This window comes from Chrysemys picta, chromosome 2, assembly GCF_011386835.1.
Source record: "Chrysemys picta bellii isolate R12L10 chromosome 2, ASM1138683v2, whole genome shotgun sequence".
NCBI classification, from domain to species: Eukaryota; Metazoa; Chordata; order Testudines; family Emydidae; genus Chrysemys; species Chrysemys picta.
This window is the reverse complement of record NC_088792.1, coordinates 283463657-283490546: the sequence shown is the minus strand read 5'-3', so window position 1 is coordinate 283490546 and position 26890 is coordinate 283463657. Positions and strand designations below refer to the sequence as shown.

At 44.3% G+C, this 26890-nt stretch overlaps 1 protein-coding gene across 23 annotated transcripts in view; it reads left to right on the top strand.

The window, feature by feature from the left end:
• Positions 1-26890, top strand: part of TSNARE1 (t-SNARE domain containing 1) — a 702049-nt gene that overhangs the window by 363285 nt on the left and 311874 nt on the right. For all 23 annotated transcript variants that reach the window (XM_065586314.1, XM_065586320.1, XM_065586319.1 and 20 more), the window contains 2 exons: positions 1062-1136; positions 3075-3131. In XM_065586314.1, coding sequence (XP_065442386.1) covers positions 1062-1136; positions 3075-3131 — 132 coding nt within the window. The remainder of the gene's footprint in view (positions 1-1061; positions 1137-3074; positions 3132-26890) is intronic.

Sequence of the window (26890 nt, the reverse complement as noted above, 5' to 3'; positions counted from 1 at the left end):
TCTGCTTTTTTGGCAAGTTGCACTGATATTCATCACATTATGTACTCACTGAATAATATTGCTGATTGAATGCTCCAAAAAGTATTTGCTGAATATAACGTTCTGTGAGTACTGGTGAAATTCATCCGCTAATGTATTCTCCAGATATGATTTGACCAGCCCTAAAATGAATGTCATGATGTCTGACAGACCTCCTGTGAAATCATAGGGACAAAACCTGAGGTCTTTACTCAGATTTTGCCTGAAGTCAAACTCCCACTGACGCCAATGGGAATTTGCCTTAGGCCAGATCTACACTAGGAAAGGTTTGCTGGTATAACTGTACAGCTTATATTGGCAAAAAAAGTCATTTTGCCCTTGTAGATTGTACCAGTTTCCTGAGTGAAATAAGCCATACTAGCAAACATATATTTTTTTTCTTGGTATAACTACATCTGCATTAAGCTTTTGCTGGTATAAAAATGTCATAAAAATCACACCCATAAGCGACTTTCCTACCAGCAAATGTTTATTCTTTAGACTAGACTTAGTAATGTCAGAGTGAAATATAAGGGCTTCGGGATTTGGCCTGTTGAAATTAGACATGCAAAAGGCCTATTAGGTCGTGTAGTCCAGATACTACATAGTCTATTTATTAAATAAATAATAAAGTATTCTAGGAGACAAATAGTCTAGGATTGTTCCCTATTGTATTTTCTCTTGTATTGTTTCTGATCTAGTTTTATTTGTCCAACAATAGTGTCCAGCTCTTCCTTTGGAAGTGCTAGATTGCATAAACTAAGCAAAATCAGTCCAGTTTGGTATATACATGGGAGACTACTTGGAAAACTCAAAGGGTGAAGCATCCCCTTATTCACTAACCAAAATAACTTGCTGAAGCACCTTGGTATTTCTAGTAATTCAGGTACTGTTCAAATACCAGGCAGATCTAATGCTGCTTAGCTTAGGAGATCTTGCAGGATCACAGCTCAAGGTCATACACAATCACTTTCTGCTGAATTGTCAGCCTTTTATTGGTTAGTAATGATTTTGTTACTTTTCTTTTTGTCTTTTAAATACAGCAAGAGCGACTTCAGCTGGACAGGTTGAATAACCAGCTGTCTGATGCCATCCAGCGATATGGAGCTGTGCAAAAGGTAATAGGACTCCCGCACTGTCTTTCACTTGTTGATTTGTGGATTTGGAAATATGTTGATCAACAGCAACTATGGACTCCCAAGAGCATGGAACTGGCCAATAGGGTGTCTCATGTCGGCTCCATAGGATTCCCTGGGCTCTCAGGATCCCTGGCTCTGGGGCAGCCCCACAATGCAGACTGCCTCAGAGTTGGGGGCCCCAACTGCAGTGGAGTTGGAAGCCAATACCCTGAGGCTGTGTCTACACAGCCTGTGGGACTGAGCCTCACAGCTATTTTTAGAGCGCTAGCATGAATCCTGCTAGCCCGAGTCTCTCCACCCAGCTTCTACGGGTTGTCTAGACAAACCTGGGAGCCCTTGCTAGAGTTGGGTGTCCCAGGTCTTCCTAGTCCACATGGGAGGGTTGCCCTGGAACTACGGACCCTGTAAACCTGGGCTCCCCAGCAAACCGCTAGGCGAGCTGGCATTTCAGCTGAAGTTCATCGAAACCAAACCATTTCCACAGCACGCTTCAGTTTCAACAAATTGGCATTTCCCAGCAAAAAAGCCACTTTGTGGGGAAAGTCCCAGCCAGCCCTACTCAATGAGGCATCTGCCTGAGTGCTCCAAACCCTGCTGAAGCACAGCCTGGCCAAACTTGAGCTCCTTACTTACCCTTCTGCAATGGGAGTTGCATGCGCTTGTGTCGAAAGTTGGGAAAAGGAGGATTCTGTGCAAATGAACTATTTGAAGCATACAGTCCATCCCTAACACTTGCATACAAGACACTTTCTGTGAGGATCTAATAGGATTTTATTTATTTTGATTAAACACACACACAAACCAGTTATGTTTCTGATGGGTACCAAAGAGGTACCATCAGGGTAAAAGTCAAGTATCTGAATAACAACTAGTTCTTCCTCTGGCCTTGATTAACCACTTTAACCTGTACTTAATTTTAAATGTGGGCTGTCCCACCCCTGCTTAGCAAAGCTCTTCAATGATGTGCTTAGTTGTAAGCATATGCTTAAGACCCATTAAAGTCAAGCATGTTCTTAAGTGCTTTGCTGAATTGGCCCCTTTGTTGATAGCCCATTATATTACTGAAGTTGAAAGAATTTATTATTTTTTAAAAAACCCTCATGTACACTACACCATTGACACAGTTTACTTTTTTGCATGTGATGGTGGAAGTAGTCTGGGAAGATTCACTTACTGTTTCTCCTGCCTTAGAGCCAGGCTGTTTGTTTGGGTTTCCAACGCTGCAGGAAAGTGTTTTTTAAAAAGTTTCCATAAAATCGTAGAATATCAGGGTTGGAAGGGACTTCAGGAGGTCATCTAGTCCAACCCCCTGCTCAAAGCAGAACCAATCCCCAACTAATTAGCCTTTAAAGTGTGTATATATAATAGAAATGTCACTGTATTATTTCTACTCATATGTCTCTTCATGCAACCTTTCCGCCTCTGTTTCAAAAACCTAAGTGCTGGGTCTAAATTAGATGGCATTGTCTTGTTCAATCACAAGTCAAAAATATCTGTGTAACGAGTTTGTTTGTTGTTAGATATATGTTCATCAGCATGTTCCATCTGTGCCGTGCGTCTGACTTTTTAAATAAATCCCATAGTGCCAAAATTAGCTATTGCATTTTGCAAATGCCCGGTTGTGGCAGGAAGCTGAACTGACTGGTAAATTGCTACTTACCCACGTCCTGACTGTCATTTCTTAAATGCATATTTTGGTTTCGATAACCTTGTCATGCTTGAAGCTTAAATGACTTAATTCCTGAAAGGTCTACTTCTTCAAGGCAGTTTTTCCATTGCTAAGCTACAGGGTTATTTTAATTTCTATTTTTTAAAAATGTAATGTGACTGAAAAAAGAGTAAAATGTGATTTTTCTCCCGCAATATTTGACCATCGAGGCCTCGACTCCAATCTCTTTTTTTTTTTTCCTTTGGCAGAAAATAGCAGAGAAGTCCAAAGCTTTGCTTCCTTCTGGGCAGAGAAGCAGCAAACAGGTAGGTATGTGTGTTTGAACTTTAGAGGACAATAAATGAAGCATTAATAAAGTGCTAGTCTGTAATCCCCTTACTGATGTGGAGTAGCGCCATTGAATTCAATGGGGTTGTTCCTCCTTTTAAAATTGTATATCATTCAGTAGCATGTGTCACCCTTGGCAGATGGCAATGATCATAGAATCCTAACAAATACAAATGTTGAATGATCTTGTTCAGTCCCTGGCTAATACAGGCCTATTCCCCACCATATGCTTTCTACTGTTTTGTCCACTCTGAAATGTCTCTAGAAATGGACTTTCTTGGGGAGATTTTTTCACATCTAACTGTTTTTACAAGTAGGGAATTTTTCTGATACTGTATCTCAGGCCTCAGTTTTAAGGTGTGGTCACGTAGGGAATTTATACACTCCAAGAAAAGGCCTGCAGAGGCCTGAGTCAGCCGAGGGCTGTAAAACTGTAGTGTGGATATTCATGGTTAGGCTCTGAGACTCTGCGAGAGGGGTGGGTCTCAGAGCCTAGGCTGCAGCCTGAGCCCAAATGTCTACACTGCTATTTTTAGCTCTGCAGCCCAAGCCCAAGTCAGCTGACCTTGGTTCTGAGGCTTGGTGCCGTAGGCGTTGTATTGCAATATAGGTATACCCCTACTCTACATTATTTATGTATTTGACTTTCTCCTATGTATTTACACGCATGCACCCAAAGTGCCTCTCTCTGGCTGTAGGAGCTTTGATAACTACTAAGCATAATATATCGAAAAAAATAACTAATCACCAGCCAATCCCATAAAGGGACTTACATGCCCAGAGAAAAAAATCATCCTAAATGCAGCTCCAGTGGCTTTAGTAGCGTTACACCCAGAACATAAGAACAGCCACACTGGGTCACACCAGTGGTCCATCTAGCCTTGTAGCCTGTCTTCCGACAGTGGCCAATGCCAGGCGCTGCAGAGGAAATGAACAGAACAAGCAATTATCGAGTGATCCATCCCCTGTTGCCCATTCCCAGCTTCTAGGACAGAACAGAACAGGGACAGTCAGAGCATGGTGTTGCATCCCTGACCATCCTGGCTAATAGCCATTGATGGACCTATCCTCCATGGACTTATCTAGTTCTTTTTTTAAACCCTGTTGTAGTTTTGGCCTTCACAACATCCCCTGGCAATGAGTTCTACAGGTTGCCTGTGTGTTGTGTGAAGAAATACTTCCTTTTGTTCCATTGGGTGACTCCTAGTTCTTGTGTTACGTAAAATGAAGTTGTCCCTCAAATCCTACATTGTGACATTCAGAAGAGCACTTACGTGCCTAAAGCTGATATTGGGATACCAGAGCATGGAACTCAACTCCTCACTTAAGTGTCTACATTTGAAAAAGGTACCCTAAAGTTTCCTTCAAGGGATTTTTGAAAGATATTCCAGTTTGCCTGTAAATTCACATTTTCCTCCCTTGTTATTGTTCTTAGTTGGAGCTCTGGCCACCTTACATCCTAAATTCCATCCAGCCCATGTTTAACATCTCTGTATGTTAATAGCACTGGTGCTTATCAATAAGGAGTAGAGCTGTCAGGAAAACAGAAATCCCTTCCTGCAAAATATTCATGTTTTTGAAAAAAAAAAAAATCGTGCCAACATACAAATGAAATGTTTCATGGGAACTGTTTCAGAAAAAAATCCATTTCCGGAGGATTGAAATGGAATGTTTCAGCTTCCCAGCTTGCTTGCCTTGAAGGCTTTTGACAATTACACTCCCACACCCCTGGGAGAGAGGGAAAGGCAAGGCATCAGGAAAGCAGAGCCCCTGTCTTCTCTTCCTCTCTGGCTCCGGGAGCTGGTTGGGGGGAGGCAGGAAGAGAGTCAGGGTGCTGAGTGTCAGGCACCCTCCAGTAAAGCTTTTAAAGTCAGTTTCACTGACCAAGAGTGAAATTTGACAGGAATCTTCCAGCCAGGCAGCCCTCATTTCAGTTTTTGCCAATGGATAATTGATTGATTTCTTTCTTTTTTTTTTTTGCAAAACTTAATGTTTGTTGCAGAAAACTTTGGATTTGAGAAACCGGCATTTTTCATGTGTAAAATCAGGTTGATTAAAAAAAAAAAATGACCATCTCTGCTAGGGAGTTGTGGAGAGTGGAGTGGATTCACAAATGATCCTGCAACTATGGAAAAGAAATGGGCCAGAAATTCATATTAATTTGCAGGTTTCAAATAATTAAGGTTCTGTGTCTGACTTTGTTGGTATTAGTTTGCTGAGGTGTTTGTGTATTTCTTTAATCTCAGATAAAGCCGCCTTGTTAAATGGTTCCATTAGCTCTTTGGACCTTGGGATAAAGATACTTTAATTGTGTTATTCAGTTATGTGTTTATTGCCTTGTGATGTCTTTCCCCCCCACACACACATACCCTCAGCCAGTGGTGATTAATCATAGACAGAATATTGTACATGATCCCAAATGGCATATTCTTCTATCTTAGTTGGCCAAATCCTGATTCCACTTAAGTCAATGTACAAACTTCCATTGATTACAATGGGAATACAATCTGGTTCATTGTGAATATGATATCTTTGGTGGCAACTAACACCCTAAGTCAAGAAACCATCTAAGTACCTGCTTAAAGCTAAACACATGCTTAAGTGTCCTTCTTAAATGAAGGATGCCTTCCTGAACTGGTTTAATCTGAGAGATTAAACTGACCTCAATGGAGCTACGCTGCTTTACGCCAGCTATGGATCTTGTGTGGATAGCCACAGAAATATTGGACATCTTGGGCCACATTCTGCTTCTAAGGGGAGGGCTCATAGCTCAGTGGTTTGAGCATTGGCCTGCTTAAACCCAGGGTTGTGAGCTCAATCCTTGAGGGTGCCATTTAGGGAACTGGGGTAAAAATCTGTCTGCAGATTGGTTCTGCTTTGAGTAGGGGGTTGGACTTGATGACCTCCTGAGGTCCTTTCTAACCCTGATATTCTGTGATTCATCAGTATAGCTACACTGGCTTTTGTATATAACTGAAAGCAATTTTTAACCTGCATTTTTAAAAGAAAATAGGTAACTGTTAGATCTTACCAGTATTGCTTCCTGTACATATTATTCATAAGCTAAATCCTGAACCCACTAAAGCCAATATAAAACAATGACTTGATTTAGATTTAGCCCTTAAAACCCCAGTAATTTGGGGAAATTGATTTAATATTCATAAGAGAACTTCTATTATCTTTAGGTGCTTTATTATCTTTTATTATCTTTAGGTGCTTTAAATGGTGAGCAAGAAAATTATTCAAAGCTGCAGTTAAGGATCTAAATGGATTTAGGGTAATTTCTTTGGCTCCAGTCAGGATTAAAAATTAAGCTAACATAAAATATTGTTCGCTTGATAAGCTGTGACGTTGGAGGCCTTACCAGGCTATAGTCTACTGGTCTGAATCTCAGGCATGCTGAGCGTCCACAGCTTATGTTCAACTTAACGGGAGCAGTTGCTCTGAAAATCCTCTGAAAATCAGGCCATTGATTTTTAACGAGGATTGGTGAAATTATTTGAACCTTTATTCAAAATCTGAACCAACTATTTCTGGAGAGTTCTCAGCCCCTTGAAGAGTGGAGCCCAGGATGGCCAGCTCCGCCACTGAAGATCAGTCACCGTTGATTTGTGGATGACAGTGATGACAGAAGGGATGACAGTGACATAGTTGCCCAACGAAGATAAAATCCCAGACAAGTGATTTATAAATAAGTTGAGAAATGTTATCAGGACAGAATAGAGTTCCAAAGGAAGGAGCTAGCATCATGGATATCAGAAGAATCCAGTTTGTATTACACAGTGAAAATTTTAAAAATAAATGCTCCAGTTGTTTTACTGCTATGTTGCTACTGTGTTAGACATCTAGCGTCAGTCACTGGAGTGGACTTCACCAGTTAGCAGAGATCCCTAGTTTGTGGCGGGATTTCATGCTTGTCCTGATTTGATGTTTGGCTTGTATGTAACCACAGCTGAGACACAAACTGGGACTGTCGAGGTTCAAAGATAGCATGTTTACTAAGTGAAGCAGAAGAGATTTTTTCCCCTGGCTGAGCTGTTAAGGGCTGGGCTAAACATGTCTCAGCTGGAAGTCCCTTTTCTTCATATCTTACTCTTTGCCAGTTAAGGTTGGTGACTTTACTTCAGTGCATGTGAAATGGTGGTTCTGAAATGTCCTTTTGTGGAAATTCATATCTGACAGGCCCACATCTTCAAAACATACTTGTGTACATACGCGGATTTGCATATGCCCAGCTTGGGTGCCTGCAATACCTGAGGTACATGTGCTTATATGTACAATTCCCTGATAGACATGCTCAGATCAGGTTTAAACTTGTGTGTGTGTGCATATATTTCCTTCTATAATCCATCTGGGATCTTTTTGTTTTCTCCCTCTTTAAAATATACAAAAGAAATTAAATGTATAAAACTTGCTGATGTTAAAGCAATGACTGTTACGGTTGATTTTTTTCCCCATCCGCACAGGAGTCAGGAAATTCAAAATTATGGTTCCCACAGCAACTCAACTATATTGTGCATATTTTAAGGCATTACTGTTAACACCTTGTACAGTGATACAAAATGCAACATATGTGCAGGAGAGCTGATTTGTGCTTGTTTTGGAAATCACACAGTGTATTTCCTGATGTTTGAGCAGGAAAAATCTCCATGAGAATGCTGCCATAATGCAGAGGGTGTATCCCCCCCCCCCCATTGCAATTTATTGTAACAGGTTTAAAAACTGATGGAATCCCTACCCTACAATCTTCCACTTGTACTAGTGGGCAGGCATGGTGAGATGTTCAGTTACTTAAATCCTAATGAGAGTCCTTTGGGAAGTAATTTATTTCCTTTGCATTCCCTCTCTGGTGGCAATGCTTTAAAGCAGTGGTTCTCAAACTGTGGGTCAGGACCCCATTTTAATGGAATTGCCAGGGCTGGCTTAGACTTGTTGGGGCCCAGGGCTAAAGCCCAATCCCAAACCCGTGGGCTTCAGCTCCGGGAGGCGGGGCTAAGGTTACAGGCCCCCTGCCTGGGGCTGAAGCCCTTGGGCTTTGGCCCCCTGGCCTGGGGCAGTGGGGCTTCGGCTTTGCCCCTCTACCCCCCGGGGTGATGGGGCTTGGGCGGGCTCAGGCTTTGGTCCCCCACTCCTGGGGTTGTGTAGAATTTTTTGTTGTCAGAAAGGGGTCGCAATGCGATGAAGTTTGAGAACCACTGCTTTAAAGGATGCAAAGTGAAACTTAAGAAGACTTTGTTTTAAGGTATCTGCATTCATGTTTAATGAATTATTCTATTTTGCTTATTTGGCTTTACAGTATCTACCAAGAGACACTGATCACAAGCTCTAGACTCTTTTAACAGGCACATAAACACACAATCAAATGTAAAAAACAAAAGCCAGCAGCAACTCCGCAAAATAGGGCTGTATCTCCTTAAACCATGTAGCAAAGGAGAATTGAGGAAAAGTATCTTGTTCTTATCAGTTATTACTTCTCATATAGCATCTCCTTCCCCAAACACCCCACTGAGCAGGGGGTTGGACTAAATGACCTCCTGAGGGTCCTTGCAACCCTGATATTCTATGATTCTATGAAAGAGGAGTCTTTCAGTGTGCCATAAATCATAGCATCATAGAAGCTTAGGGCTGGAAGAGATGTCAGGAGGTCATCTAGTCCAGCGCCCCGTGCCCTGCAGTGTGCCCTGAAGATAAACAAGTCCAAGCTATATTGAATGAAAAGGAGGAGTGAGTTCTAAAGCTGAAGGGCTCTCAAGTACCCTGCCATGCCATCAGCTACACTGAAATGGACCAGTGAGGATCCAGCTTGAACACCATCGCTAGTCTTGAATGGGTCAGTATGTCAGCAGCTCCAGTGTATTCTGCATGGGTGAACTCTCATCAGGGCTCTTTCTTTTGCTCAAGGTTCTCACGGGGTCTTCAATTATTATAATTGGTCGTGAACTCAGTTTTACATATTAATCGACTGATAATGGATCCCCTCAACACGCATCCTTCCTGACTGATCCCTGGAAAGGTTTGGAAGGGAAAAGTACAACTTTGTTACAAATAAGGAATAAAATGTAAACTGGAACTTTTCCAGAAATTGGCAAAATCCAAACTGACAGTTTAAAAAAAACCCGAAACACTTTTTTTCTGGTGTTTTTAGAAAATAAAATGACTGTAATTCTGATCGTATAATGCCACCCTCTCTATTTCCTCCTTCCCACTCAGGGGGAAGAGGATAATTACTACCATTGAACAGAACAGTTGCCAAAAAAATGTTTTTATTTTTTATTTTGTATGACTACTTGACCCTTCCTTTCAAGGGTCAACAAATTATGTTTCTTTAAAAGAAGGCTAATAAATCTCTGTTTACATTTAAAGAGATTATTTCTGCAAATCACACCAATTTATCTCGGCTTTAAATGCGCTTTGTGCTTGCAGGAAGTGTGACTTCTGATTCTTTTGTGTATGTGCGCACGGGCATTTGCACGCTTGTGTATGCATGCGTGTGTGCATCTCTCTTTAAATTCCTCTTTGTTGCTGAATACAACAAAATTCTCATTTGGGACATTAAGATTTAATCTTCAGCTTTAACGAGAATCATCCATTGACTTTATACATAATTTATCATACCTCTACTGTGGCCACAATCTAAAAAGATAATATTTGCCAAACATGCCATGTGAAGTACTGCAGTTGAGATGTGATGAAATGTCCATTCAAGTCAATCCGCTTACTTCAGTGGGTTTTGGATTACCCCCTTATTTCCTATACTTAGAAGAGGAAATATCTGTGGTAATTTTGTGGTATTTATTGTCCCATTATTATTGTTATCTATTTATTTGTAGTACCATAACACCTAGGAGCCCCAGGCAGAGAGCAGGTCCTCATTGTGCTTGGAGCTGTACACAACCAGAACAAAATGGCCCCAAAGAGATTACAATTAAAATAAATTATGACTGGTCAATATAAATTATGTCCACAATGACTTTAATGTAACTACTCTGTATCATACTTTTCATCCCAACATTTTTGCAGGATTGCTATGTCAAAATGATATATTCATCCGGAATCCAAACTAAATAGACATGGAGTGTTTGGGGATTTTTTGAAATACAAAACATCCTCTTACAGTCATACAGACTGACAAAAAGAAGGCTTTTGCATACAAATGGAACAGATTTTTATTATGATCGTCTAACAAATGGCTCATCTGAATGTCAGTCCCAATTCCTAATGTTTTGGATTAGTTGGTATATCTTAAGCAATCAGGATTGTCTGCATCTTATCTAGAAAATATAATGTCAATTGGTACATCTGTTCAAGGTTATTTGAACATTAACCACCCCCGTAATGATGAAATATGTTAATTGAATACTTTTCTTCTGGTTCATGGCCCTTCACTGGGAACTGAAACAAGACTTGATTAAACTAATGCAGTCACCTGATCAGACTATAGAAGATTTTATAGCACTCTGATTAGCTATGACGTTGGTTAGGAGACAGTGAGCGAATGAGCTATAGGCGTTGATGGTGAATCCTCCATGGTCAGTTCTTCAGATAGACAAAGTGACACTTTCACCCAACCCAAACTTTCTCTCTAAAGCAGAGCTTTTGATCATAACAGAACCCCAATTGGGGGTCATGGCTTTCCTGATTACGGGCAGGGCTTCCCTGATTAGGGGGCCTTTCTAGCTAAGCAGCCAGCCCATGGCAGAGGAGTCAGCAAACTGAGCTTGGAATGGAGAGTTTGTACTGGAAGTCTGGCAGAGGATGTGTGTGGTGTTCTGTTTTTGTTGTGTGTGTGTGTATTTTTTCTTTTTTTTCTCCGTGACAGGAGCTTAGGAGGGAGGGCTATGACAGCTACAGAGGCAGCAGCGGTGGTGACCCAAGGAATGGAAGAGACCATGAAGATGACTCAGTGGTTTGAGCATTGGCCTGCTAAACCAAGGGTTGTGAGTTCAATCCTTGAGGGGGCCATTTAGGGAACTGGGGTAAAAATCTGTCTGTGGATTGGTCCTGCTTTGAGCAGGGGATTAGACTAGATGACCTCCTGAGGTCCCTTCCAACCCTGATATTCTATGATTCTATGACTGGATGTGGAAGCTGTGGCATGTACATTATCCTGGAGTGGGTACCTGAAAAGAGCTTCATTTGTATGAAGTGCCAGCTGATGGAAGAGAAGATCTGAGGTTTAGAGATGCAGGTAGAAACTATGGTTGAGTTTGAAGTAGATTCAAGCAGATGATGGAGGGAAGGCAAGGAGCAGCTGAATGGAAATCCCAAGACTCGCAAGTGCAATCTGGACTGGAGAACTGTGAGGGTGACGAGAGTGGCCAGTGGAAGTGTGTGACTATGAGAACCAGGCAGAGGAAAAGACTGGCTAGTGAAAGAGAAGGAGAGCTCAGGAACAGGTTTGCTGAGTTGGAGACTAAAGATGGGGTACAGCAAGCAGTAACAAGAGTTGGGAGGGCAAGGAATAAGAGAAGAGGGGCTAGTCCTACAAGACGAGGGGAAGAGTCAATGGAGATAGCCAGCATTCAGAGCCCCAGGAGAACAGAGAAATACTTGCAGAAGACTGCAAGTGAGAACACAAGACAAGAGGACTTGCAGCTAGAAAGAACAGAGGGGGGAAGGCTGGGGAATCGCATCAGCACCAGGAAGAGGCAGGTCTATGTGTTTGGGGGCTCCCTACTAAGAAGAACAGACAGACCTGTCACCAGATCTGATCCAGTGAATAGAAGGGTGTTCTGTCTCCTGGGAGCTAAAATATGGGATGTGAACCTGAGGCTGAAGAGGATCCTAATTGGAGCTGTAAAGAATCCACTGATTTTCCTTCATGTAGGAGCAAATGATACAGCTAGATTCTCGCTGGAATGCATCCAGGGAGATTATGCCAGGCTAGGGAAGATGTTTGAAGAAATGGAGGTTCAGGTGATGATCTTCAATGGGATTCTACCTGTCCGTAGAGGAGGCGAGCAAAGGCAAAGCAAGATTATGATGATTAACAGATGGCTCAGGCAGTGGTGCTATAAGGGGGGCTTTGGGGTGTTTGACCACTGGAAGGCATTCACGAACAGAGGACTGTTCTCATGGGATGAACTCCACCTGAACAGGGAGGGGAATAGACTTCTGGGATGGAGGTTGGCACAACTGATTAAAAGAGCTTTAAACTAGGCATTCAGGAGAGACAGTTGAGAGACACTTGTAATATCCATGCCTGTTTCTAACATTGTGTGGGAGGAAAATCAAGTAAGAGAGGATACAGCAATAGAGAAAGGAACAACAGAGGGTAGGAGAATGGATAGCAAGAGGAAAGATAGTGCCAATACCAATGACACTAATAATCAGGTAGGCGATATTGGCAGTAGAATGACTGTACCTAATTAGGCGACGAATCTGGGAAAAGCCAAGCAGAAACAACTAAGATGTTTGTACACCAATGCAAGGAGCCTAGGTAACAAAATGGAGGTACTAGAACTACTGGTGCAGCAAATAAAACCAGATATTATAGAGACAACAGAAACATGTGGGCATAGTAGTTGGGACTGGAGCATAGGTATTAAAGGGTATGTGTTGTTCAAGAAAGATGGAAATAAAGGTAAAGGCGGTGGAATAGCATTGTATAGTGCAAATGGTGGATTCTCTCATACTTGAAGTCTTTAAATCATGGTTTGAGGACTTCAGCAACTCAGCCAGAGGTTATGGGTCTGGTACAGGAGGAGGTGGGTGAGGCTATGGAATATGATTGCAGGTCAGACTAGATAATAACAATGGTCCCTTCTGGCCTTAAAGTCTATGAGTCTATGGCCCAAAGTGGTTTCTTTGTTATGTTTGAAATATATATTTGTATTAGACAGAGGACATTTTCCAGCCAGCATGATCACAGCTTTGTTCCAGGATGCCAGAGTGCTTTACGAACTATATACATCACTTGCTTTCCATTCAACTTATCCTCCACTTCCTTTAGTTCCTTCCTTCCTTCCACTTCCTATCTCTGTGATAGAAGACATCAGCTGTGTAACAGGGCACAGGGCCGCTGCACAGCAGGGTCAAGAGATGAGTACCCCACATTAAAACTCCAGGGAGAATGTAAATTGGCAGACTGGTATTTCTAGTATCAGACCTTGAATCTGAACAGGAACTCCTTTTTCATTAGTGGTAGTTAACAATTATGTTGTGATAGGGTCATTCCAATGAACACAGATGATCAGGATTTCAGTTTTACATCTTATGAGCCGTACACAATGGTCCAAACCTCTTTGGTCCAGATTTTTGAAAGGTATATAGATGTTGCTGGGCACAGCATTGCAATGCCTCACTGATTTTGGTGTCTGAATTGCATTTTCAAAAAGGATTTAGGCACTAAAGCAGGGGTGAGCAAACTACGGCCCCCGGGCCACATCCAGACCTTTGGGCCTTTTAACCCGGCCCTTGAGCTCCCACCAGGGAGTGGGGTTGGGAGCTTTCCCCGCTCTGGTGTTCCAGCCGGGGAGCGGGGTTGGGAGCTTGCCTTGCTCTGCTCTCTGCGTGCAGCAGCTCCGCCTGGGGCAGCCAGGGGGCTCCACATGCTGCCCCCGCCCCAAGGGCTGGCTCTGCAACTCCCATTGGCTGGGAACCACAGCCAATGGGAGCTGTGGGGGCAGTGCCTGCGGACAGGGCAGCGTGTCACGGCACTGCCTCCATGTGGGAGCAGAGGGGGGATGGACCGCTGTTTTCACGAGCTGCTTCAGGTAAGCTTTGCCTGGATTCTGCACCCCTGAGCCTCCCCCGTGTCCCAACCCTCTGCCCCAGCCCTGATCACCCTCCAAACCCTTTGATTCCAGCCCGCAGCACCCTCCTGCACCCCAAACATCTCATCCCCAGCCCCACTCCAGAGTCTGCACCCGCAGCAGGAGCCTCACCCTCCCATGCGCCCCAATCTCCTACCCCAGCTGAGAGCTGCCTCCCACCCTCTGAACCTCTCCATCCCAGCCCAGAGCACCGTCCTGCGCCCCAAGCCCCTCATCTCCAGCCCCACCTCTGAGTCAGAGTCTGCACCCCCAACCGGAGCCCTCATCCCCCCTGTGCCTCCCAATCCCCTGCCCCAGCTGGCCCGTCATACAATTTCCATACCGAGATGTGGCCCTCTGGTCAAAAAGTTTGCCCACTAAAGAGCCAAAATCTCATTGACAGTTGATGGGATTTAGGTCCTAAATGCCTAAATACCTTTTGAAAGTGAGGTGTAAACACCTAAATCAGTTCGGTGGTGCAATGCTGAGCATAGCAATGCCTAAATAACATGACAAATCTGGGCCTTCAGTTTAAAACAAAAGATAGAAAGGTGAACTTCCAGAGACACCTTGTCCTCTAACACTGTGGGGACAAAGCTGCCCTCTCCTGAATTAATGATACTGCTTCCAAACAAGATCCTGGATTTTCCTTGGCGATCTCCCATCACACTGTCAATAGTTTATTATTCACGTGTGGGGTTTGCCAAAAATCATAGCCACAGGTGGAGTGGTTGCTGATTTAACTGGAAGATGCAGCTGTCTGTATCTGGCACATGGGCAAAAGATTTCATATTCAATGACAGGATTTTTTGAGAGAGAGAGAGAGAGAGAGAGAGATCAAAGGGGAATAGGTCATTTGTAGGAGGAGCCGCGAGAGAGAGTGATTCTCTTGTGCTAATCCTCCACAATAGTCCGTGTGCTTTGATGTTTAAACCAGCATATTCAGCCGCTCCTATCCCATACCCCAGTCTCTGAGTCATTATCAGAGTCTTCACACAGGCTGAATGACAGGTTGTTTTGTCTGAAATGAGTACCCCAAGACTCACTGTCTTCCTGTGTCAGCGCTTGCATTTGTATTCTTCAATCCTGCGGCTATTCTCTCCGTGCTCAAGATGTAGAGCACATAGAATGAGAGTGTGGGAAACAGTGACGCCACAGGTGTGTGGGTGGCTTGTGAGGTACTGAAATGAAACGCCTGCCTGCATGTGCCTTGTTAATTAGAAGACAGTGCTATGGGGGTTTGATATTAGTGAGCCAGGCTCAGTCACATAACATGGCTCCCCCTGTGTCCACTTCAGTGAGCCTCCCTAGTCAGAGATTGCTCTATAACACTTTTAGATTGACTTAATTACCTAAATATTTACAGTGCCCCCATGTTATTTCTGATGCTGAGTATAAGGGAGAGTACAAACCCTGACACGGTGTTATTTAAGGCCTAACTGGAAAGATTTTACAGGGGACCACTATGTATAAGAGTGTAATATAATAATATATAATTAATGGAGATATCCCATCTCCTAGAACTGGAAGGGACCTTGAAAGGTCATTGAGTCTAGCCCCCTGCCTTCACTAGCAGGACCAAGAACTGATTTTGCCCTAGATCCCCAAGTGGTCCCCTCAAGGATTGAACTCACAACCCTGGGTTTAGCAGGCCAATGCTCAAACCACTGAGCTATCCCTACCCCCTGTGGGCAGGCAGGCAGGTAGGCAGGCAGGCAGTGCCCAATATCTATACAGATCTTACTGGAGTCTCGGACAGTGCTTTTGCCTATGTACCGACTAATGCCTATCTCCCTGACCAGTGCACAGTGCATATATATTGACAAGATTCCTTGTCCAATGCAAAGGACGTGGGTGCAGTTTCCCCCCCTGCAGCTGGCTTTGTGCAGGCTTCAGTGTTAGATTTAAAACAAATATAGGCTCAAATCTCTGGACTGATTCACGTTAGTATTGGTCGGTAGCAAATCTAAGGTCTGCGTAGCAATAAAATAAAATAAAAATCAAGCTAATTCCTGGACTGGTTGTGTTTGCTTGGATTTTGTTCACTGCACAATTTTGTTTTTATTTTTCTTCCTTGAGCAGGAAGCTGCTGATGTAATAGGCATGTCGTTTCTGCTCAGTGGAAGGGTGGGTGGGTTTAGCCTGGGTGATGGTGATGCTTCAGCATTTAGATGACCTCATCCATTTCCCCGCCCCCTCCCCCTTCAGAAATTACATTGCAAGAGTTGAAATCGACTCTGGCTCTGGCAAAAGTCATGCAGTTACCAGGAAACAAATGTGAAACCTTACCCAGTGTGTCACCTTGTTCCAAAGTGAATGCAGCATTATTTAATGCATTTAAACCCCTGAGGAGATGGATTATTGAAAAGAAGAATATTGTATTCTTCTTAACCCTCTTTGACAGTGGCATTTATAACGTGATTAAAGGTGAATGGCAGTGGTATTTTCCCCAGAAGAATACATTTAAAAATAGAGTAACCCTTCCATCACTAGGATGAAGATACAAGTCCTTGGTAAATTGCATTAATGAACCGGAGACAGATATTCCCTTTTCAGCTTTGCCTCTCTAAGATACAGCCAGCAGCACAGGGTGTGACTTTACAATACAGCCTTGCCTGTATGTATATTCTATTCACAGGGCAAGGAGAATGGTAGTATAGAATGGCATATAGAGAATGGTAATAGAATTAATGCCAATCAACATGGGTTTATGGAAAACAGATCCTGTCAAACTAACTTGAGATTTTTGTTTTTTACAAGATTACAAGTTTGGTTGGTACAGGTAAGAGTACAAAAGTAATATACTTCTGTAAGGCGTTTGACTTGCTACCGCAAAACTTTTTGATTGAGAAAAACCCTAGTATGCTGTAAAATGAACATGGCACACATTCAATGGATTAAAAACTGGCTAACTGATAAATCTCAAAATGTAATTGTAAATGGCGACTCATCATTGAACGGGTGAGTTTCTAGTGGGGTCCTGCACAGATCAGTTTTTGGCCCTATGCTGTTTAACCTTTTTATCAATGACCTGGAAGAAAACATAAAATCATTATTGATAAAGTTTACAGATGATGCAAAAACTGGGGGAAGTGGTACATAACAAAGAGGACCGGTCATGGATACAGAGCAATCTGTATCGCTTGCTAAACTGGGTATATGCAAACACTGTGTTTTAAAACAGCTTAAATGTAAATGTACACACCTATGACTAAATAACACAGGTCATAGTTACATGATGGGGACTCTATCTTGGGAAGCAGTGACTCTGAAAAAGATTTGGGGGTCATGGTGCATAATCAGCTGAATGTGAGCTCCCCTGTTTATGCATCTGAACAGGACTAGAGGGGTTATTTTACCTCTGCTTTTGGTACTGGAGTGACTGCGGCTGGAATACTGTGTCCAGTTCTGGTGCCCAGAGTTCAAGAAGGATGTTGATTAATTGGAGATGGTTCAGAGAGGAGCCAGAAGAATGATTAAAGGATTAGAAAACATGTCTTATAGTGATGTACTCAAGGAGCTCAATCTATTTAGCTCAACAAAGAGAAGGTTAAGGGGTGATTTGATCGCAGTCTATAAGTACCTACAGGGGAACAAATTTTTGTAAATAGGCTCTTCGACCTAAAGATGTAACAACATCCAGTAGCTAGGAGTTGAAACTAGACAAATTCAGACTGGAAATAAAGCATAAAAAATTAACAGCAAGAGTATTTAACCATTGAAACAATTTACCACGAGTTGTGGTGGATTCTTCATCACTGGCAATTTTTAAATCAAGATTGGATGTTTTTTCTAAAAGATCTCATCTAGATCAAACAGGAATTGATTCAGGCAATGTCTGTGTGATGCCAGAGATCAGACTAGATGATCCCAATGCTCCCTTCTGGTCTTGGACTCTATGAACCCGAGTGCTCGGACCCAGGTGCCAATCACGTAGGCTAACTATGCAGTATAGACATAGCCTCAGAGTCACGTGGTTTTTTTTCCTTCCTCCCATCTTGCTCTGCAGAAAAGTAAATTGTTTCAACCCATTTGTGAAGCAACTTATTTCTCCAATGCACCTGACCAGCTACTCGGTCTGGTTAGTAATGGGATGGAACTGGGGCACCTCCTTGTTGAGAGTGGTGGGGTGGTATAGTATGTTCTTTCTTATCATGTCTGGAAGACCCACAATCTAAGCAAGGTCAGGCTGGGGAGGACAGGTGCCTTAGCCCCCAGATGGCTGAGGAAGGGCTTACCAATGCAGCTACCTCATGAAACAGCATATTGGAAAGTCAGTTAATTCCCCTGAGTTTAAGATTCTTCGTTGAGTGGTTGCACATGTGTATTCCACTCAGGGGTGTGTCCACCCAGCACACCTGAGAGTTTTCTGCCTGTGTGCCCATTGCGGCGGCTCATGCGCCATGGCCAGCTTGTGGGCTGTCCCGAGGTAATGTAAGGGCGATGCTGCCCCTGCCCTGCTCAGTTCCTTCTCATCACACATTGCCTGAGTCAGGGCTCCCTGTGCGGTTTGCTTCACAGATGTTTCTTCTGCGTAGTCACTGAGTTTAGCTCTCTACCTTCCCCATAAATAGCTAGTCAGCAGTTAGTACCCCGGAATTAGGTTTCCTTTATTGTTTTATTTTATCTTAGCTATTTTAGTAGTTAATTTTGGTGCTGGGCACTGGTGGCATCCGGTGCTCACTGGGCTTAAAGTGGCAGCTTGTTGTGTGGGTATTTGCTCATTGGTCTTTGACAGACCCTTGGACCCAGATCTTCTCCTGGAGAAATTGATTTATAGGATGGGGTGCGCACCTTCATGGGTTGAAAACTCAAGCATTATGGACGGAATGAGAAACAGCTCTTTGTATCAATGTCCTCGAGCTTTGGGTAGTTCATGTGCTTTTCTCCCTTACATGTAGGGCTTGTCAGTTCAGATACTGACTGACAATACAACTGTGATATACTGTCTAAACAGACAGAGAAGGGCATGGTCTGATCAGCTTAGCCAAGAAGTGATGAAACTTGGGGACTTTTGTATCAAGGGATCCATTATTCCCATTGTCACTCACTTACTTGATTCCCAGTACCAGTTGGCTGATCACTTCAGCAGGAGATTCTCACAGAATCACGAGTGGTCCCTCAAGAATGGTGTACTGAGAACCATCTTCCAAATCTGGTATATTCCAGCACTCAACCCATTCACAACAAAAGAAAAGAAGAAATGTTGTCAATTCTGTTCTTGATTGGATCATAGTCCAGGCTCACTAATCAATGTCTTTCTCCTGAGATGGAGACCAGGTCTCATGTATGCTTTTCCCTCTATTCTACTCATCCTACTGGTTATTCTCTAACTGGGGCAAGATCACACCAAGATGGTTCTTATTGGTCCAGCCTGGTCAAGACAGTTCTGGTTCTCCGATCTTCACAGTCTCTCAGTTCAAGTCCCATGTCCTCTGCCTCCTCTTCCAGACCTGCTGTCCCAACAGCATGGATGAATGTGGCACCTGGATCTGAAGACTCTGCACCTCATGGCCTGGCTGTTGAGTAATTAAATCAAATGGAGAAGTGCTGTTCAGTGGCAGATCAAGAGATATTACTTAGTAGTAGGGAGCAGTCCACTAGGTCCACATATTTAGCTAAATGGAGCATTTTTCAATCTGGTCCACTAGCCAGGGAGTACAGCTACCAGAAACTAAAATTCAGGATGTTTTAAAATACCTGTTATACCTCAAATTCTTAGGTCTTTCTCTAAGTTCCCTGAGAGTCCGCTTAGCAGAGATCTCAGCTGTCCATCCTCCCATTCAAGGAGATAAATTGTTTTTTTTCCCCAACCTTGTGGTCATTAGATTGTTAAAAGGGATTGTTTACTCTTTTCTTCTTGCTAACGATGCAGTACCTTTTGGGGATATCAATGCTGTATTAGTGGTTCTGATGGGTGTCCATTTGAGTCTTTGGCAACCTGTTCTTTGCTTCACCTGCCCCAAAAGACATCCCTTCTCTTCACCATTATGTCATCCAGAAGAGTGGGTGAGCTTCCAGCTGTGATGGCAGGATCTCCATATATGCAATTTTTTTCAATAAAATAGCCATGAGGCTGCATCCAAATTTTTAAACTAAAGTGGTATCCGTTTTTTGTTTGAACCAGACAAGACCAGACAAGCTTCACCCCCTCCCCTCCCCCAAGCTGCACTCAAATAGGAATGAACAACATTTGCATACTTTGAACATAAGGCGAGCACTGGCCTTCTATCTGGACAGGACCAATCCTTTCAGGCAGTCTCCTAGGTTCTTCGTTTCATATGCTGAAAATGATAAGCAAGGCACAGACAGTTACCAGATGGATTACTTCCTGGATCAGGATGCAGTAGAGGGTAGGGTGCACTCCTCCTCCACTGACACTGCTGGCTCATTCAACAAACGCTCAAGCTTCCTTGGTAGCTTTTCTAAGGGACGACCCCGTGCTGGACATTAGTACAGATGCTGTTTGGTCCTCGGTGCATACTTTCACTCATCCTTATGCCATTACTACTGCTTCAAGATCTGATGCAAACTTTGGGAGAAATACCGCAGTCACTGTTTAGATAGACTCTTAGCCTCGCCTCCTAACAGTATGTTTGTGAGTTACCTGTTATCTGTATTTTAACCATTGTGCTTCCAGATGTGGTTGCATGTTTTATCCCATGACCCACCCTCCATCCCCTCTTCACTGGAGACTTGAGCCACACATATTTTGGTGCAAAGCAACTGGACTTCAGAAAAGCAGACTTTGACTCCCTCAGGGAACTGATGGGTAGGATCCCCTGGGAGAATAACATGAGGAGGAAGGGAGTCCAGGAGAGCTGGCTGTATTTTAAAGAATCCTTATTGAGGTTGCAGGAACAAACCATCCCAATGTGTAGACAGAATAGTAAATATGGCAGGCGATCAGCTTGGCTTAACAGTTAAATCCTTGCCGATCTTAAACACAAAAAAGAAGCTTACAAGAAGTGAAAGATTGGACAAATGCCCAGGGAGGAGTATAAAAATATTGCTCAGGCATGCAGGAGTGAAATCAGGAAGGCCAAATCACACTTGGAATTGCACCTAGCAAGAGATGCTAAGAGTAACAAGAAGGGTTTCTTCAGGTACGTTAGCAACAAGAAGAAAGTCAAGGAAAGTGTGGGCCCCTTACTGAATGAGGGAGGCAACCTAGTGTCAGAGGTTGCGGAAAAAGCTCATGTATTCAATGCTTTTTTTGCTTCTGTCTTCACGAACAAGGTCAGCTCCCAGACTACTGCACTGGGCAGCACAGCATGGGGAGGAGGTGACCAGCCCTCTGTGGAGAAAGAAGTGATTCAGGACTATTTAGAAAAGCTGGACAAGCACAAGTCCATTGGGCCGGATGCGCTGCATCCGAGGGTGCTAAAGGAGTTGGTGGATGTGATTGCAGAGCCATTGGCCATTATCTTTGAAAACTCATGGTGATCAAGGGAGGTCCCAGATGACTGGAAAAAGGCTAATGGAGTGCCCATCTTTAAAAAAGGGAAGGAGGATCCGGGGAAGTACAGGCTTGTCAGCCTCACCTCAGTCCCTGGAAAAATCATGGAGCAGGTCCTCAAGGAATCAATTCTGAAGCACCTAGAGGAGAGGAAAGTGATCAGGAACAGTCAGCATGGATTTACCAAGGGCAAGTCATGCCTGACTATGAGGAGATAACTGGCTCTGTGGATGAAGGGAAAGCAGTGGATGTGTTATTCCTTGACTTTAGCAAAGTTTTTGATATGGTCTCCCATAGTATTCTTGCCAGCAAGTTAAAGAAGTATGGGCTGGATGAATGGACTGTAAGGTGGATAGAAAGCTGGCTAGATCATCGGTAGTGATCAGTGGCTCCATGTCTAGTTGGCAGCCGGTATCAAGCAGAGTGCCCCAAGGGTCGGTCCTGGGGCTGGTTTTGTTCAATATCTTCATTAATGATCTGGAGGATGGCGTGGACTGTACCCTCAGTAAGTTTGCAGATGACACTAAACTCGGAGGGGTGGTAGATATGCTGGAGAGTAGGGATAGGATACACAGGGAACTAGACAAATTAGAGGATCGAGCCAAAAGAAATCTGATAAGGTTCAACAAGGACAAGTGCTGAGTCCTGCACTTAGGACGGAAGAATCCCATGCACTGTTACAGACTAGGGACCGAATGGCTAGGCAGCAGTTCTGCAGAAAAGGACCCTAGGGGTTACAGTGGACGAGAAGCTGGATAGGAGTCGACAGTGTGCCCTTGTTGCCAAGAAGGCTAATGGCATTTTGGGCTGTATAAGGAGGGGCATTGCCAGCAGATCGAGGGATGTGATCATTCCCCTCTATTCAACATTGGTGAGGCCTCATCTGGAGTACTGTATCCAGTTTTGGGCCCCACACTACAAGAAGGATGTGGAAAAATTGGAAAGAGTCCAGTGGAGGGCAACAAAAATGATTAGGGGGCTGGAGCACATGACTTATGAGGAGAGGCTGAGGGAACTGGGATTGTTTAGTCTGCAGAAGAGAAAAATGAGGGGGGATTTGATAGCTGCTTTCAACTACCTGAAATGGGGTTCCAAAGAGGATGTATCTAGACTGTTCTCAGTGGTACCAGATGACAGAACAAGGAGCAATGGTCTCAAGTTGCAGTTGGGGAGGTTTAGGTTGCATATTAGGAAAAATGTTTTCACTAGGAGGGTGGTGAAGCACTGGAATGGGTTACCTAGAGAGGTGGTGGAATCTCCTTCCTTAGAGGTTTTTAAGGTCAGGCTTGACAAAGTCCTGGCTGGGATGATTTAGTTGGGCGTAGTCCTGCTTTGAGCAGGGGGGTGGACTAGATGACCTCCTGAGGTCCCTTCCAACGCTGATATTCTATGATTGTAACTGAGAGGATTTGGGCAGTGTCACCTTTACAAGTCTTGGGAGGGACCAAGAGGATGTGCAGAGCACATATGCCGCCCCATGTTATTGCTGCAGAAAACTCTGGCTCCAGTCATAGGCATAGTTTGACTGCTATATTTCGGTGAGCAACACATGTATATGTGCATGTGTGTGAACATGCACTGAAGCCAGTTCCCCTGGCTCACTGGCTCTCTCCCCCAACCTGGCGTGGTACCTGGGCTCCTGGTGCTGCGGATGATGGAGGCATGGGGAGATGGGTCAGTTTATATAGGGCACCCCATCTGCTGCTGCTGCCTGCTGTGGCGACTGGAGCCCAGGAGATGTGGCCACTCCAGCACCGGATCCTGCTGCTCTGATGCCTCCCAGTACTGTTGCGGCTGCCTTCCTGCCCATCCCCTTTCCTCTTCCCACAGTTCTCTACCTTTATCCCCCTCCCCCCACTTCCCCATCCTTCTGCCCCCTTCCCCTATCCTTCTCTTCCCCCTGCTCTATACCATCTGCCTCCCTTCCCCACTGCCTCTTCCACCCTTCCTCCATTTCCCCTGCCCCCGTCCACTCCCTTGCCCTGCCCCCCCACGGGCACTCACATTTGTACAAGAAACAGGATGATGGCCAGGCAGGGCCCCCAGCACACGTTGAGATGACAACAGGCACTAGGACTCAGGAGGCAGCGTCCCAGTGTGGCCACCCTCACTAGGAGACAGTTGCCAAGTGGGTTGGAAACTTGCTGGGGGAAGGGAGGCGCAGCATGCGAAGGACAGAGCCCCTCCGCAGAAATCGGGGACCAGTGGCATGTGACCCCTTGTGCCCCCCCCCAAGCTTTGCCTCTCCATGAGGAGCATTGCTCGCCCTGTCCCCTCAAACTACGGCCATGGCTGCAGTGCATTGGGCACCCACACACCTGAGCTCAGTACACATGTGCACCCAAATTCTGAAGAACAACAGCCACAGTACAGGTAAGTAACCGTTTTTTCCTGTTTCCCTGGAGAAGGACTTCTTCCAGGAGTTGCTGAAAACATCTGTTGTTAGCGGAAACTTGGCACCTTCAGCTCCTGTCTTGGCTGGGGGCCAGAAAGGAAGTTTTTAGTTTTATTATTATTGTGTTTTTAAAAGTATATGCATATTTTCTCTCTGAATTGGGATCTGAGAATTGAATTTTAAAGAAAAGATTTGCAATTTTAAGAAAGAAATGGGACAAATTCTTCCCTGACTTGGTGCTTTTTTATTTATATCTGTCAGCTGTTTTCAGGCCCACCCTCTCTGGGTGGGTCTACCCTGCAAAGGAAAGCCTGTGTCTGGCCCGTGCCAGCCCACTCACACTTGCCGGGCTCGAGCTGCAGGGCTGTTTTGTTGCTGTGCAAACATCTGTGCTTGGACTGGAGGTTGAGCTCTGGGACCCTCCCGCCCGGTAGGGTCCACGACCATGGGCTCCAGCCCGAGCCTAGAAGTCGACACAGCAATGAAACAAGACTGCAGCCTGAGGCCCGCGAGCCCGAGTGGGCTAGCATGGGCCAGCCATGGATGTCTAGCTGCTGTGTCGATAGACCTTCTGTTTGAGAAAGCAATTAACAAGGGATTCTGCAATGTATTGTATTTGTGTCTGAGTGAGCGAGGGTGATGTCGCCATCTAGTGACCAGCCCAGAGAGGATCAGGAACCTATTGCTGTAGCAATCAAAACGAGTTTGCTGGTGACTCACTCGGTAGAGGCCTGGGTTTGGAGTGAAAGAACAGGAGTTCTCTGCTCTGCACGTGTACACTATGTGTGATTTATCTAATAACTGTGTCTGGTTTTGCAGCCATACATCAAGTCCAGCCTAAGACAATACTCTAATTATGTTAAACATTCATCAGTTGAACTGTGGACCAGTACACAGCCTAATGAGGTCTTTGCAGTACCAAATGTCAATATCCAGAAAGCTTTTAACTTAATGTAGTGACTAAATCAAGGAACTGGGAGTCAGAGCTCCTGGGTTCTGTTCACAACTATGCCACAGACTCCCTGTGACTTCCTGAGCAAATTATTTTGCCCCCCCCCCCCCCCCCAAAAAAGTGCCCACTAACAGTGCCTTCATTTTTGGGTGTCCAACCTGAGATGACTTGGATCTGATTTGAGCACTCACAGCCATACTCAAAGTCTTATGTTGTGGGTATTGAGCACCTCTGAAAATCAGGTCCCATTTAGGTATCTCCGTATCTGAGCTTAACCCTCTGTAAAAAGGGCTATTGCCAGTATGACCCAGTGGTTGGGGCACTAACCTACTGGGCTTAATTCTCTGCTGTGCCACCGACTTCCTGTGTGATCTTAGGCAAGTCACTTAGCCTCTCTGTGCCTTGTCAGTTTAGACTGTAAACTCTTCAGAGCGGGGACACTTCTTCAGTATGTGTATATACAGCGCCTCGCACGTTGGGGCCCTGATTCCAATTGAGGCCTCTAGGCACCACTTTAATACAAATAATAAATAATCCGGGTTCTGGGAATGGGCGACAGGGGATGGATCACTTGATGATTACCTGTTCTGTTCATTCCCTCTGGGGCACCTGGCATTGGCCACTGTCAGAAGACAGGATACTGGGCTAAATGGACCTTTGGTCTGACCCAGTAGGGCTGTTCTTATGTTCTGTTAAATAGACACTATTTAAATTCCTGGTTTCACTCACATAGTTGTTATTGGGGAGGTTAGTGCACTGAATGAGGTTCCCCACGTGTGATAGGCATGTGTAGGATCCATGGATCTTGAAAGGTGTGTTGTAGGTGATATTGATCATCGTAGCAGTGGAGATACAATATGTCTGTAGTTGTTCTGGCAAGAGTTGGAGCAAAGTGGAGTAATCAAAGCTTATGCTTCTGGGCATAAAAGTTCACAGACAGTCAGGAAGGCAATTGCTCCCCTCTTGTACAATCGGTAGGTGATTATTAAGGACAAGGTGAGAGCTGGCTTCCTGTGCAGCATGTTATTGGCCTCTACTTGAAGCTGGATACAGAAGACTTGATGGCGTAATGTGTGGTCCCATCCGGCAGCTTGTGTGTGATTAAGCGCTCCATGTAAAGAGCTGCACACCAGAAGCCATTTGCAGTACACAACAAGAAAAGCTTGTATTGGTCCTAGAAAGCCTATCAGCAATGCTGCATAGTCCCGAGCAGCATCTACAGGCAGATTACATTTTAGCTAACTACGTTCACATATACAGGCGTCCATTTTGTAGAACACTCTGATAACAGTGATGGAGGAGAGGATTTGATGAATCATAAACACTTGAAGTTTGTTTATTGTATGACAGTAGTGTCCAGAGGCCCTAGTTAATCTCAGATCCCCATTTCATTGGATGCTGGGCAGAAACTTATAAGAGAAAGTGTGACCCACTGGTCAGTGTGTGTGTTACATGTCCCCTTCTCTGACCACTCCACAGAGGATATTGGTCTGTTACCGCCCAGCTACACAGCCTGCTCATCAGCTCAAACTGTAGAGACTCAGGCTTTTAGCTCAGGAGTTCTCTGGGTCAATCTCCAGTGTCGGCCAGATGGCAGCTCTCATGGTAGTCTCTATTCCATAGGATGTACTGTCTAAGGCCCCAGTCCTGCAGTGCTCTCTGCCTACGCAGACCGTGGTTAACTTCAGTGGGACTCTGCATGGATGGGCACAGGTGTCTGCCTGCATGAAGGATCAGGGCCTAACTACTGTTCGTTTTAAGATACAAGTTAGCATGAAATATTAATTATATCAGTTAACCCATATCTGTAGAAACATTAGTGATATCAAGTAATGTTAATGGTCCTGATTGTCATAGGTATCCTGGTAGAAATGGGCCGTGAACAGGGATTTTAAAGAAAGACAGAAAGGAGGTTGCAATGGCTAAGAAGGGCCTGGAAAATGGGCAAGTTCATCAGTTTTCCTTCATGAATGGTGAACTGCAAGAATGGGTAGAAGTGTTTTTTTCTGTGGGGTATTTTTCCCATTGAATTGGTGCCTCACGTTTCTTGAGTGTTTCTCTTCTTATCTCACAAATATGCGCCTGTTGCATTTGGGAATTTGTTTGTGTTCGTGTCTTAGGTAGGATCTGCTTATTTGGGGATATTTTTTATTTTGTGCCCAATGACATCAATCACT